General features: G+C 42.2%; 1 protein-coding gene across 7 annotated transcripts in view; it reads left to right on the top strand.

Moving 5' to 3' along the window:
• The window catches only part of crebbpb (CREB binding lysine acetyltransferase b), a 153,755-nt gene that overhangs the window by 86,678 nt on the left and 51,937 nt on the right, over window positions 1–15,140 (top strand). For all 7 annotated transcript variants that reach the window (XR_013500682.1, XM_078240494.1, XM_078240493.1 and 4 more), the window contains exon 18: window positions 13,109–13,348. Coding sequence is in view for 6 of the 7 variants with exons in the window: in XM_078240494.1 (XP_078096620.1) it covers window positions 13,109–13,348 (240 nt within the window). In the remaining variant the exon portion in view is untranslated. The remainder of the gene's footprint in view (window positions 1–13,108; window positions 13,349–15,140) is intronic.

Below are 15,140 nucleotides of genomic sequence, written 5' to 3'. Positions count from 1 at the left end.
TAAAACCCCCTACCCTTCCAGGGACCATATCCCTCTATTCCCATCTCATTCATGTACTTGTCAAGATGCCCCTTAAAAGTCACTACCGTATCCACTTCCACTACCTCCCCGAGCAACGAGTTCCAGGCACCCACCACTCCCTGTGTAAAAAATCTGCCTCGTACATCTCTTTTAAACCTTGCCCCTCGCACATTAAACCTATGCCCCCTAGTAATTGACTCTTCCATCCTGGGAAAAAGCTTCTGACTATCCACTCTGTCCATGCCTCTCATAATCTTGTAGACTTCTGTCAGGTCTCCCCTCAACCTCCGTCACTCCAGTGAGAACAAACCAAGTTTCACCAACCTCTGCTCATAGCTAATGTCATCCATACCAGGCAACATCCTGGTAAATCTTTTCTGTACCCTCTCCAAAGCCTCCACATCCTTCTGCTAATGTGGCGACCAGAATTGAACACTATATTCCAGGTGCGGCCTAACTAAGGTTCTATAAAGCTGCAACATGACTTGCCAATTTTTAAACTCAATACCCCGGCTGATTAAAGCAAGCATGCCGTATGCCTTCTTGACTACCTTCTCCATCTGCATTGCCACTTTCAGTGACCTGTGTACCTGTACACCCAGATCCCTTTGCCTATCAATACTCTTAAGGGTTCTGCCATTTACTGTATATTTCCTATCTGTATTAGACCTTCCAAAATGCATTATCTCACATTTGTCTGGATTAAACTCCAACTGCCATCTCTCCGCCCAAGTCTCCAACTGATCTATATCCTGCTGTATCCTCTGCTGATCCTCATGGCTATCCGCAAATCCACCAACCTTTGTGTCATCTGCAAACTTACTAACCAATCCAGTTACATTTTCCTCCCAATCATTTATATATATATATTGCAAACAGCAAAGGTCCCAGCACTGATCCCTGAGGAACACCACTTGTCACAGCGCTCCATTCAGAAACGCATCCTTCTTCTGTCTTCTTTGACCGAGCCAGTTTTGTATCCACCTTGCCAGCTCACCTCTGATCCCATGCAACTTCACCTTCTGCACCAGTCTGCCATGAGGGACATTGTCAAAGGCCTTACTGAAGTCCATGTAGACAACATCCACTGCCCTACCCTCATCAATCATCTTTGTCGCTTCCTTGAAAAACTCGATCAAGTTCGTGAGACACGACCTCCCCTTCACAAAACCATGTTGCCTCTCACTAATACGTCCACTTATTTCCAAATGGGAATAAATCCTATCTCGAAGAATCCTCTCCAATAATTTCCCTACCACTGATGTAAAGCTCACCGGCCTGTAATTACCTGGATTATTCTTGCTACCCTTCTTAAACAAAGGAACAACATTGGTTATTCTCCAATCCTCTGCGACCTCCCCTGTAGCCAGTGAGGATACAAAGATTTCTCTCGAGGCCCCAGCAATTTCCTCCCTTGCCTCTCTCAGTATTCTGGGGTATATCCCATCAGGCCCTGGAGACTTGTCTACCTTAATGTTTCTCAAGAACCCCAATACCACCACCTTTTTGATCTCAACATGACTCAAACTATCTACACATCCTTTCCCAGACTCATCATCCACTAAGTCCTTCTCTTTGGTGAATACTGACGCAAAGTACTCATTTAATACCTCGCCCATTTCCTCTGGCTCCACGCACAGATTCCCTCCCTTGTCCTCGAGTGGGTCAACCCTCTCCCTGCTACCCTCTTGCTCTTTACATATATATATATTTTAAAAAAGCTTTGGGTTTTTCCTTAATCCTGGTAGCCAATGCTTTTTCAGACCCTTTTTAGCCCTTACTCCTTGCTTAAGTTTCTTTCTACTTTCCTTGTATTCCACACTTGCTTCGTGTGTTCCCAGCCGCCTAGCTTTGACAAATGCTTCCTTTTTCTCTTTGACTACGCTCGCAATATCTCTCGTTATCCAAGGTTCCCAAAACTTGCCACACTTATCCTTCATCCTTACAGCAACATGTCGGTCCTGAATCCCTATCAACTTACACTAGAAAGCCTCCCACATGCCAAATGTTGATTTGCCCTCAAACACCTGCCCCCAAATCTACATTCTTCAGTTCCTGCCTAATGTTGTTGTAATTAGCCTTCCCCCAATTTAGCACCTTAACTTGAGGGCTACTACACTTATCTTTATCCATCAGTACCTTAAAGCTTACTGAACTGGTAATATTTAACTAATTGCAGTGCATTGCGGCCTGATAAGACCACTTTAGGAATGATATACTTCCAACTTTTCTTATTTTACAAAGTATTGGGAACAAAGCAACAATGGGTGAGCAAAATTGATTGTGCTTTTTCTAATCATCCTGAGATACCTTGGTTTCAGAGTGAATAAAACAACAAACCTATTCTCATACTCATAACTTTTTAGTACTTAAATTACATGACTCCATTCCTGTACCGCTGCCTTACAACTTCAAAAATAAATGCCAAATTAACTGTCATTTTAGTTGCATGTTATTATAGAAACCAACAATTCTGATTGCTACTGGGAATGGAATGGAAATTGAACTAAAAATTGGAATTGTATGGCAGGTTTGTCAGCACCTAAGAAGAGGAAACGGGTTAATGATTTAGATGGAAGATTGGCTAATCTATCTTTCTCTTTTCAGATGCCAATAGATCTGTTATATTTCCTTTATTTTCTGTATTTTTGTCACATTGATCCATAATTTAACACAGTATGTTATATACCACACATTTTTAGCAGTTGGGTGTAATGTGATGGTCCATTCAAGGGATTCAAACTTAAAACCTAAGCGCTTGATACTTTAAACCTGAAAGATGTGCCCTCTACTGACAGGGTAGGCTATTATGGGGTGTCCTACTAGATTACTATCAAGTAATTTTTAAACATAGTTATCTGTATGCTGCAATGCACCATGGCACAGTAGTTAGCACGGCATCGTCACGGGACCAGGGACCCAGCTTGGAGTCTGCACGTTCTCCGTGTCTGCATGGTTTCCGCCGGCTGCTCCAATTTCTTCCCACAGTCTGAAAGACGTACTGGTTAGGTGGGTTGGCCATGCTAAATTCTCCTCAGTGTACCCGAACAGGCTCCGGAGTGTGGTGACTAGAGGATTTTCACAGTAACTCCATTGCAGTGTTAATGTAAGCCTACTTGTGATATTAATAAATAAACTTTAAACAATTAAGCACACTTTAAAACATTGGCAGAGCTTTTAATGGGCAGTGGCTATACTACAGTAGCTCTGGGGATAAACGCAGCTTTTATTTTGAGGGAAGGTTATTGAAACACGTTCAGTTTTGCAGTTGTGAGGTGTTAAATAGGAATTCATTTTGCTTGGCTTGACACTGTACAATAATGAAGATCAAAGTGAAGAAGAGTTGATTAAAAGTGTTTGTAGTTGAAATCAATTATGTAACAAAACAACCAAAACCAGCTTGGGTTCCTATAATATGCTTGCAATAAAACTTCATGCTTAAAATGGTGGAATAAGCTGGGACCTAGATCAGTGAACATGAGTAACATGAAAATAAAAGCAACAGAATGTGATAAAAGTTAATATTTACCATGATGTTAACTTTAATTCTCTCTCAGCACATAATAAAATAAGCATCAGCTGCACTCATAGAAATCATGTCCCTGCTTAATTTGACAGCCATTACAAACCTTATTCAGTTTGGTGCCTGGAGTCTGAGATGGGGGAACCAAACCATCTAATGGAATCTACAGAATTTTGGAAGATGGCAACCAGTGCATCCACTATTTTCATAGTCGCCTCTTGTCGTACCCTGGGTTGTAGATTATTAGGCCCTGGTGATTTAACAGCTGTATTAGTCTGCATCCTAGGGTCTGAAAAGAAGTCATGGCACAGATCGCAGGTGCATTGGTTATAATCTTACAAAATTGCTTAATTTCTGGAATGGTTCCAGTGGATTGGAAAATAGCTAACTTAACACCTTTATTCTAGAAAGGAGGGGATGTTAGGCCAGTTAGTCTAACATATGTCACAGCAAAAGTACTAGAACCCATTATTAAGGAGGTTACAGAAGAATACTTAGAATATCAGAATGGGATCAGGTGAAATCAACATGGTTTTGTGAAAGGGGAATCGAGTTTAACTAATCTGTTTTGAGTTTTTTGATGAAGTAACATTTAAGATGGATAAAGGGGAACTGGTGGATGTTAAGTTGAACAGGTTAGACCTATATCCATTGAAGTTTAGAAGAATGAGAGGTGATCTTATTGAAATATATAAGATCCTGAGGAGACTTGACAGCGTGGATATCTGAAGGATGTTTCTTTTTGTGGGCGAGACTAATACTAGGGGACATAGTTTCAAAATAAGAAGCCTCCCCTTTTAAGTCTGAGATGAAGGTAAGCTTTTTCTCCCAAATGGTCGTCTGTGTGTGGCAATCTCTTCTCCAGAAAGTAGTGGAGGTTGGGTCTTTAAATCTATTTGAGGCAGTCGGACAGATTTTTGTTAGGCAGGGGTGTCCAGTGTTATGGGGTGTAGACAGGAAAGTGGAACTGAGACCACAAGCAGATCAGCCATGATGTTGAGTGGTGGAACAGACTTGGAAGAGCCAAATAGTCTACTACTGTTCTTAAACTTATCAGTCTGCCTTGTTCAAATCCGAGAGTCTGAAGTTTTTGAAAAGCGATAGTCAGACATGATAGCTTCCATAGATGATAAGAGTAAGAAGTCTCATGACACCAAGTTAAAGCCCAACAGGTTTATTTGGTATCACGAGCTTTCGGAGCGCTGCACCTTCATCAAGAGTGCTGCTCCTCACCTGATGAAGGAGCAGCACTCCGCAAGCTCGTTACACCAAATAAACCTGTTGGACTTTAATCTGGTGTTGTGAGACTTCTTACTGTGCCCACCCCAGTCCAACGCCGGCATCTCCCCATCATAGATGATATGAAAAAGAAAGGAATCATTGTGTAAGCATATTGCAGCAGTCACAAGCTATTTTCTACTGGTTCAATTGATTAAGCTGAATGAAGACTACAATAAAACAGCATTACCTGCTACTATTTGCTCTTCCACTGTTCAACAGATACCTTTGACAACTAAAGTGAGATTGTTGACTCTAGTCTCGTGTTCTGCCTACTTAAGATTAATGTGGAGATGCCGGCGTTGGACTGGGGTAAACACAGTAAGAAGTTTAACAACACCAGGTTAAAGTCCAACAGTTTATTTGGTAGCAAAAGCCACACAAGCTTGTGTGGCTTTTGCTACCAAATAAACCTGTTGGACTTTAACCTGGTGTTGTTAAACTTCTTACTGTACTTAAGATTAGACAAGTAGCTGAAATCCCCATGCATTCTATAACTTTATCTAGATACAAAGGCAAATGAGAGTGATGTCTGGAACAAATGGAGATAGGGCCCATCTAGGGGAGTGGTCTAAAGAGTCAAAATATTTTGAGTAATGAAGAAATTCAGAAACAAGAAGGTGGTAGTTTTAGTAAGTGGTAAGCAAGGGCTGTGCCGAGAGGTGCCAGCAAGATAGTTGGTAACTAGTTAGAACTGATTTCCTAACCAACAGTGGCTGACTTGTCTGACTGGAATCTGAGCCAATAGTTTAGCGCACACAAAGTAAGTCACCAGAAGGTGGCAGCTCAGGCCCAAGTGCAGCAAGACTCGGTGCTTAAATCTGAGAGTTCAGTGCAGTGAGGGAGGAGGTGCTGTTCTAGTCTTTTACAAAAATAAGTGGTTCATGAGAGGGAGACAGCGACACCCGAGAATTGAAGCCCGGAGGCATTAATTAGGTGTGAAAGGGTAGATGAATAATGCATTTTAAGATTTTTTTAACCCTCTAAACTGGGACAGTAGGTTAATTATGATGTGGAGATGCCGGCGTTGGACTGGGGTAAACACAGTAAGAAGTTTAACAACACCAGGTTAAAGTCCAACAGGTTTATTTGTGTGTGGCTTTTGCTACCAAATAAACCTGTTGGACTTTAACCTGGTGTTGTTAAACTTCTTACAGTAGGTTAAACCAGTTCTGGGGAAATACATTCATGGCATAACTAGTTAAACTCCATTATATAATGTTGAGTGATTTTTAAATCTAATTAGTTAAATAAAAACCAAACAAGCGTGCATGGCATGAAAGGTGATGTGTTGCAGCTGTCGCATGTGGGAGAAGTTGGATACCAGTATGGTCCATAACAACCACATCGGTAAGTGTCTCCAACTTGTGGATACTAACCATGGCACCGTGGTGCAGAAGGTCATCCAAGTAGAGGGTAGAAAAAGGGAATATAATTGCATTAGTACACAGCATAATTAGGAGGATAGACAGCCTCTTTCTGCAGCCGAGAGTGAGAGATCCGAAGACTCTGTTTCTTGCCAGTACCAGGGTTGGAGGGAATGAGTCAGTGTTGTGGTCCACATGGGTACCAACATCATAGGTAGGACTAAGAAAGAGATTCTGCTGAGGGTGTACAAGTTGTGAGGGGCTGAATTAAAAAGCAGAACCACAAAGATAATCTCTGGGTTACCAAGCCACGAGCAAATTGGCATAGGGTAAATAAGATGAGACTTGAATGTGTGGCTGAAAGATTGTTGTGGGAGAAATGGGTTTCGATTCATAGGACACGGACCCTGGTATTGCGGAAAGAGGGAACTTTATTGTTGGGATGGCCTTCACCTGAATCATGCTGCGGCCTGTATATATTCAAATTGTATAACAAAGTATTTTAAACTAATAGTGGGGGTGGGGAAGGAAGGTTTGGAAAGTTAAATGAAAAGGACAAGACAGTAGTGTGGGGTGGTGATGCGGGTAGTGTGTGATAGGAAGGTACAGAATGTACAAACATAAGAGTGCACCAATAAAGTAAGATCTGCTGCAGGGGAAAATGTAAAAAGACAGATTTAAAGACTCCTTACTTTGATACACACAGCTTTTGAAATGACACAAAGCTACCAGGGAATGTATGTTGCGAGGAAGATGCAAAGCAGCTTCAAGAGGATTTGAACAAAATTAGTGAGTGGACAAGAACATGGCAGTTTGAATATCCTGTGGAAAAATGTGAGGTTATCCACTTTGATAGGAGGAACAAATGAGTAGAGTATTAAATGGTGAGAGACTGGAAAATGTAGATGTACAAAGGAACCAGGGTGTCCTCAATATGTCACTGAAAGGTAACATACAGTTACAGCAAACAATTAGGAAGTCGAATGGTGTGTTAGCCTTTATCAGAAGAGGATTTGGGTACATGAGTAGTGAAGTTGTTCTTCAGTTGTACAGAACCTGGTGTATTGTATATAGTTTTGGTCCCCTTACCTTCAGAAGGATATTATTGCCATAGAGGAAGTACAGTGAGGGTTGAACAGATTTGTTCCTGGAATGGCAGGGACTCTCCTGAAGAGAGATTGGGGCCTATATTTCCCAGAGTTTCGAAGAATGAGAGGTGAACAAATTGAAACCTACAAAATACTTAAAAGAATAGACAGCGTAGATGCAGATAAGATTTTTCCCCTGGTTGGGGAGTCGAGGAGGGGCCATCGTCATAATGAACAGAATGGATTACCCTGTGTGCTCTCATCCCACGTACTCCCCGCATTGGAGATCTCTACTGCCTCCCAAAGATACACAAGGCAAACACACCCGGCCATCCCATTGTATCGGGCAATGGGACCCTATGCGAGACCCTCTCCGGCTACGTCGAGGGCATCCTGAAACCCATTGTACAAAGAACCCCCAGCTTTTGTCGCGACACTACGGACTTCCTACAGAAACTCAGCACACATGGAGCAGTTGAACCAGAAGCACTCCTCGTCACAATGGATGTCTCAGCACTCTACACCAGCATCCCCCACGACGATGGCATTGCTGCAACTGCCTCAATACTCAACGCCGACAACTGCCAATCTCCAGATGCAATTTTACAACTCATCCGCTTCATCCTGGACCACAATGTCTTCACCTTCAACAACCAGTTCTTCATCCAGACACACGGAACAGCCATCGGGACCAAATTCGCACCTCAATATGCCAACGTCTTCATGCACAGGTTCGAACAAGACCTCTTCACCGCACGGGACCTTCAACCGATGCTATACGCTAGATACATTGATGACATTTTCTTCCTTTGGACTCATGGTGAACAATCACTGAAACAACTATATGATGGCATCAACAAGTTCCATCCCACCATCAGACTCACCATGGACTACTCTCCAGAATCGGTTGCATTCTTGGACACACACATCTCCATCAAGGCCAGTCACCTCAGCACTTCACTGTACCGCAAGCCCACGGATAACCACACGATGCTCCACTTCTCCAGCTTCCACCCTAAACACGTTAAAGAAGCCATCCCCTACAGACAAGCCCTCCGTATACACAGGATCTGCTCAGATGAGGAGGATCCAAACAGACACCTCCAGGCGCTGAAAGATGCCCTCATAAGAACAGGATATGGCGCTCGACTCATCGATCGACAGTTCCGACACGCCACAGCGAAAAACTGCACCGACCTCCTCAGAAGACAAACACAGGACATGGCGGACAGAGTACCCTTCGTCGTCCAGTACTTCCCCAGAGCAGAGAAGCTACGACATCTTCTCCGGAGCCTTCAACATGTCATTGAAGACTAACATCTCGCCAAGGCCACCCCCACTTCTTGCCTTCAAACAACCGCACAACCTCAAACAGACTGTTGTCCGCAGCAAACTACCTAGCCTGCAGGAGAACAGTGACCACGACACCCCACAACCCTGCCAGTGCAAGACATGCTGGATCATCGACACGGATGCCATCACCTCACGTAAGAACACCATTCACCAGGTACACGGTACATACTCTTGCAACTCGGCCAACGTTGTCTACCTGATACGCTGCAGGAAAGGATGTCCCGAGGCATGGTACATTGGGGAGACCATGCAGACAACGGATGAATGAACACCGCTCAACAATCACCAGGCAAGAGTGTTCTCTTCCTGTTGGGGAACACTTCAGCGGTCACGGGCATTCGGCCTCTGATCTTCAGGTAAGCGTACTCCAAGGCGGCCTTCACGACAACGTAGAATCGCTGAGCAGAGACTGATAGCCAAGTTCCGCACACATGAGGGCGGGCTCAACCATGATCTTGGGTTCATGTCACACTATCTGTAACCCCCACGACTTGCCTAGGCTTGCAAAATCTCAGTAACTGTCCTGGCTGGAGACAATACACATCTCTCTAACCTGTGCTTAACCCTCTCTCCATTCACATTGTCTGTACTTTTAAGACTTGATTACCTGTAAAGACTCGCATTCCAACCATTATTTTGTAAATTGAGTTTGTGTCTTTATATGCCCTGTTTGTGAACTGAAATCCCACTCGCCTGATGAAGAAGCAGCGCTCCGAAAGCTAGTGGCTTTTGCTACCAAATAAACCTGTTGGACTTTAACCTGGTGTTGTGAGACTTCTTACTGTGTTTACCCCAGTCCAACGCCAGCATCTCCACATCATGGGGAATCTAGAACCAGGGGACACAATTGCAATTTGGTACTGAGATGATGAGAAATCATTTTGCTCAGCGTTGTCACTCTTTGAATTCTCTGTCCCGGTGTGGTGTGGAAGCCCAGTCATTGATTATATTTAAAACAGAGATTGACAGATTTCTAAATGCCAGCAACATGAAGGGATATGGGGATCGTTTGGAGGCAAACACATTGACGTGGATGATCAGCCATGCTCATATTGAATGGTAGAGCAGGCTCGATGAGCTGAATATCCTACTACTCCTATGTTCTAGCGATCCTATAAATATAATAAATTGGTGTGATAGTCATTGCAGATACATGGTTGCAAAGTGACTACTGTTGGGACATAAACATTTATGGATATTTGACATTTTGGAAGGATAAAAAAAAAGGAGGTGGGATTGCTCTGTTAATTGAGAACAAGATCAGTACAGTAGGAAGGAATTATCTTGGCGTGGGAGATCAAAATGTAGAATCAGTTTGGATGGGGATAAGAATTAGCAAAGGAAACCAAACACTGCTGGGAGTGTTTTAAGGCACCCTGACACTAGCTACGCTGTAGGACAGAGTGTAAATCAAGACTTCATGACAGAATTGGCTAAAGTAAACTGGTAAAACAGGTTAAAAGGTAAGAAGGTAGAGAAGCAATGGCAGACATTTAAGGAGATGTTTAGTAACTTGGCAGAAATATATTCCATTGAGAAAGAAAAGCTCTAGAAGAAGGTTGCACCATTGTGGCTAACTGGAGACATTAACGATGGTATCAAATTGAAAGATGTACAATGCTGCAAAGGTCAGTCGAAAGGCAGAGGATTGGGAAAATTTTAGAAGCCAGCAAAGGATGGCTAAACAAATGATAAAGGGAGAAATTGGAATATGAGAGAAAACTAGCAAGAACTGTAAAACAGAAAGTAAAGCTTCTATAAATAGATAAAAATGAAAAGAGTAAGGTAAGCACTGGTCCCTTTGAACACGCATTTTGTATCTGTCTTCACAACAGAAGACACAAAAAGCATCCCAAAAATAGTAGAAAAGCAGGGGGCAAAAGGGAGAGAGGAACTTAAAACAAGTATGATCACAAGAAAAAATTCTAGGAAAATTAATAGGACTAAAGGCTGACAAGTCCCCAGAATGGCCTTCATTCTGGGGTGTTAAAGGAGGTGGCTGCAGAGACAGTGGATGCATTGGTTACAATCTTCCAGAATTCCCTAGATTTTGAAAATGTTCCAACGGATTGAAAAACTAGAAATGTAACAACTCTATTCAAGAAAGGAGAGAAGCAGGAAACTATATAGGCCATTTAGTCTAACATCTATCATCAGGTATAAGTTAGAATACCTGATTATTAAGTAAATAGTAATAGGGCACTTCAAAAATCATAATACAATCAGGCAGAGTATTTTGTAAAGAAAGAAAAGGAAATTGTGTTTGACAAATTTATTAGAGCTCTTTGAGGATGTAGCAAGCAAGGTTGATAAAGGGGAACCAATAGATGTAATGTATTTGGGTTTCCAAAAGGCATTCAATAGAGTGCCACAAAAGGTTACTGCCAAAGATTAAAGCTAATTATGTCAGGGATGATGTAACATAAATAGAGGATTGATTAACTAAGAGGAAACAGAGAACTGGGATAAATGGGTGAGTTTCAGGTTGGCAAACTAAGTGTGGAGTACCACTGAAATCAGTGCTGGGGCCTCAACTGTTTACAATCTATATGAATGACTTGGCTGGAGGAGCCAACTTTATTGTTGTCAAATTTGCTCATGATACAAAGAGATAGGAAAGCAAATTGTGAGAAGTATATGCAAAGAATCTGCAAAGTGTTGGAGATAGATTATGTGGGCAAACTTTTGACAGATGGAGCATAATATGGAAAATTGTGAGCTTGTTCAATTTGGCAGAAAGAATAGAAAAACAGAATATTATTTATATGAAGAGAGATTGCAGAATACTGCAGTACTGAGGGATTTGGATATCCTTATACATGAATCATAAGTTAACGTGCAGCTACAGCAAATAATTAGAAAGGCAAATGGAATGTTGGTTTTATTGCAAGGTGGTTGGAGTATAAAAGTAGGGAAGTCCTGCTGGGCATTGGTGAGAACTAGAGTACTGTTTACAGTTTTGGTCTTAATGAAGGATATATTTGCATTGGAAGCAGTTTAAAGAAAGTTCACAAGGCTAATCCCTGGCATAAAGGGGTTGTCAAATGAGGAAGGATTGAGCAGATTGGGCCTATACTCATTGGAGTTTAGAAGAATGAGAAGTGATCTTTATCATATAAGACTCTGAAGAGGCATGAAGGTTAGATGCTAAGAGGATGTGTGCGCTCATGGGGGAGTCTAAAAATGGGGGGAACCGTTTGTAAAGAGTCTCATTTAAGACAGAGATGAGGTGCAGTTTCTTCTGAGAATCATTCGTCTTGGACTTCTCTTCCACAGAAAGCAGTGGAGGCTGAGCCATTGATTATATTTAAGTCCGAGTTAGACAGATTTTTGATTGACGTGAGTTGGGAGTTGAGAGTTATGAAGGATAGGCAGGAAAGTGTAGTTATGGCCACATCGCTGCAGGAGCTCCTCAGGGTAGTGTCCTAGGTGCCATTTGTGATTCCTCTTATACTGAAGTAATCCATGTACATTTACAGAAAAAAAACAGGCAACATTCAGACTTGGGCTGATTAATGACAAGAATTATTTGCACCACGTGTCAAACAATGACCATCTCCAACGAGAGAGAATCCAACCATCTCCCTATGACATTCAATGGGGATTTGCCATGTTTGAATCCCCATCTATCAACATCCTGAGGATTACTATTGGTCAGAAACTGAACTGTACCAGCCATATAATTACTGTGGCTACAATAGCATGCCAGAGGCTGGGAATTCTGTGACAAATAACTCTCCAAAGCCTGTCTACAAGGCACAAATCAGGAGTGTGATAGAATACGCTCCACTTGCCAGGGTAAGTGCAATTCCAAAACAGTTGAGAAGCTTGACACCATCCAAGACAAAGGAACCCACTTCATTGGCACCCCATCCACCACCTTCAACATTCACTCTCTCCACTACCGATGCACAGAAGCAGCAGTATGTACCGTCTACAAGATGTACTGCAGCAGCTCCCTAAGTCTCCTTTGACAGTATCTTCCAAACCCACAACCTCTAACATCTCTAAGGATAAGAGTAACTGAACACCACCGTGTAAGTTCCCCTCCAAGCCACAACTATCCTAACTTGGAGCTATAACGCCACTGCTTTCACTGTCACTGGATCAAAATCCTTGGCTCCCTATCAAACAGCACCGTGGTGTAATTACACATGGACTGCAGCAGTTCAAGAAGGCGGCTCACCATCACCTTCTCAAGGATAATTAGGAATGAGCAATAAATACTGGCCTAGCCAGCAACATCCACACCCATGAAAGAAAACATTTTGAAACTTCTGATTTGGAGACAAAGATTAATGTTTTTTCAATTCCATAGGCAAGTTTCTTAAACTATAAAACAAAAATGGTGCTTCAGGTTTTGGTTTGAAACTTCCAGTGGCAATTGTGTTATCCTTGAAGACTGTCAAGTGTTGTGACTTTGGTTACTGAATGGAAGTTATTTCTTTTCTCCCCATCCCGCTCCATATTCTTTACAGGACTATTTTGACATAGTGAAGAATCCTATGGATCTATCAACAATAAAACGCAAGCTGGACACTGGGCAGTACCAGGAGCCTTGGCAGTATGTCGAAGATGTATGGTTGATGTTCAACAATGCATGGTTGTACAACCGCAAGACTTCACGTGTATATAAATACTGTACAAAATTGGCTGAGGTCTTTGAGTTAGAAATTGATCCAGTCATGCAATCTCTTGGCTACTGCTGTGGACGGAAGGTAAGATTATTTATTTAAAAAGTTAACTAATTTTAGCTTTCAATAAAATTAGTTGATTAAGCTGTAACTGAAAGAATATTATTTGTACAAAATCCCCACGACTTTTGCTAGGTTTCTTCACTCATTGATATGACATGTTATTTTCCACCTTTTTCACTTCACAATCGTGAAGTCGACCAAAGAACAAAGAAAAGTACAGCACAAGAACAGGCCCTCCGGCCCTCCAAGCCTGTGCCAATCATGATGCCCTAACTAAACTAAAAAAAACTTTCTGCCCTTACTTGGTCCGTATCCCTCTCTTCCTTCCCTATTCGTGTACCCATCAAGATGTCTCTTAAATGTTGCTAATGTGCCTGCTTCCACCATCTCCTCTGGCAGCGCATTCCAGACACTCACCACTTCTCTGTGAACAACTTCCCTGCACATCTCCCTTAAACTTTCCACCTCTCACGTTGAACCTGTGCCTCCTTGTAATTGACACTTCCACCCTTTGAAAATGCAATCCACCCAGTCTATGCCTCTCATAATTTTGTAGACCTCTATCAGGTCTTCCCTCAGCCTCCATCTTTCCAGTGAAAGCAATCCTAGTTTATTCAACCTCTCCTCATAGCCAAAACCCTCAAGACCAGGCAACATCCTGGTGAACCTTCTTTGCACTCTCTCCAATGCTCCCACGTCCTTCTGGAAGTGTGGTGACCAGAACTGCACGCAATACTCCAAATGCAGCCTAGTCAAGGTGTATATAGCTGCAACATGATTTTCCAACTCTCATGGGCAATGCCCCGGCTAATGAAAACAAGCATGCCATATGCTTTCTTAATCACCTTGGTCACCAATAGATCCCTCTATTTTAATGTTGCTAAGGGTTCTGCCATTTACAGTATAATTCACACCTAAGCTTAATCCTCCAAAATGCATCACCTCAGATTTATCTGGATTAAACTCCATCTGCCATTTCTGTGCCCAAGTCTACAATCTATCTATATGCTGTTATATCCTCTGATAATCTCCAGCACCATCAGCAACTCCATCAATCCTTGTGTCATCTGCAAACTTACTAATCAGACTACCCACATTTTCCTCCAAGATTGTTTATATGTACTACAAACAACAGAGGTCCTAGCACTGATCCCTACGGAACACCACTAGCTACAGATCTCCATTCTGAAAAACACCTTTCCACTGCTACTCTGTCTTTAATAACCAAGCCAGTTCTGTATCCATCAAGTCAGTCCACCCCGAATCCCATGTGATTTTGACCAGTTCTATAAAATTGCTATACAGGAATGCAGTGATCTGTATTCCTTTGTCAACAACATGAACTACTGAATAAAGTTTTGTTTACCTGTTCTCTGCTCCTACACGCTTCCTCTTGCATTTTCAAAAGATGCTTCTGGATATTTGCTAGCCTGTTCTCTGTAAAGATTGAAGCTGTAGGGTGGAGTTGACTTGGGCAAACTGTCCCCCAAACAAAAGGGCTCCAATACTCGTGGAAACTAGTTGAATTTAGGAAATTGGGAATCTTTAATGGTAATTGGAGTGTGGAATAAACTGCCAATAAAGACAATTGAACTGAATAGTTTCAGTCTGGTTACAGGGTAACTAGATGCGTTACTAGAGGAGAGATGGTATTGAGGAACATCATGAGGGTAGAGCAGGTCAAATCATGATTAAGAAAATGGATTTGTGAAGCCAAATGACTTTATCCTGTGTTGGAGCTTTTTACAGAGACTAAGCATTAAGCTGGCTCAGCTAATATAAAGACTTGCGGAGACAGTATCTTGGTTAAAGA

This window comes from Mustelus asterias, chromosome 23 (assembly GCF_964213995.1).
Source record: "Mustelus asterias chromosome 23, sMusAst1.hap1.1, whole genome shotgun sequence".
Taxonomy (NCBI): Eukaryota; Metazoa; Chordata; class Chondrichthyes; order Carcharhiniformes; family Triakidae; genus Mustelus; species Mustelus asterias.
This window is presented reverse-complemented; position numbering and strand designations above follow the sequence as displayed.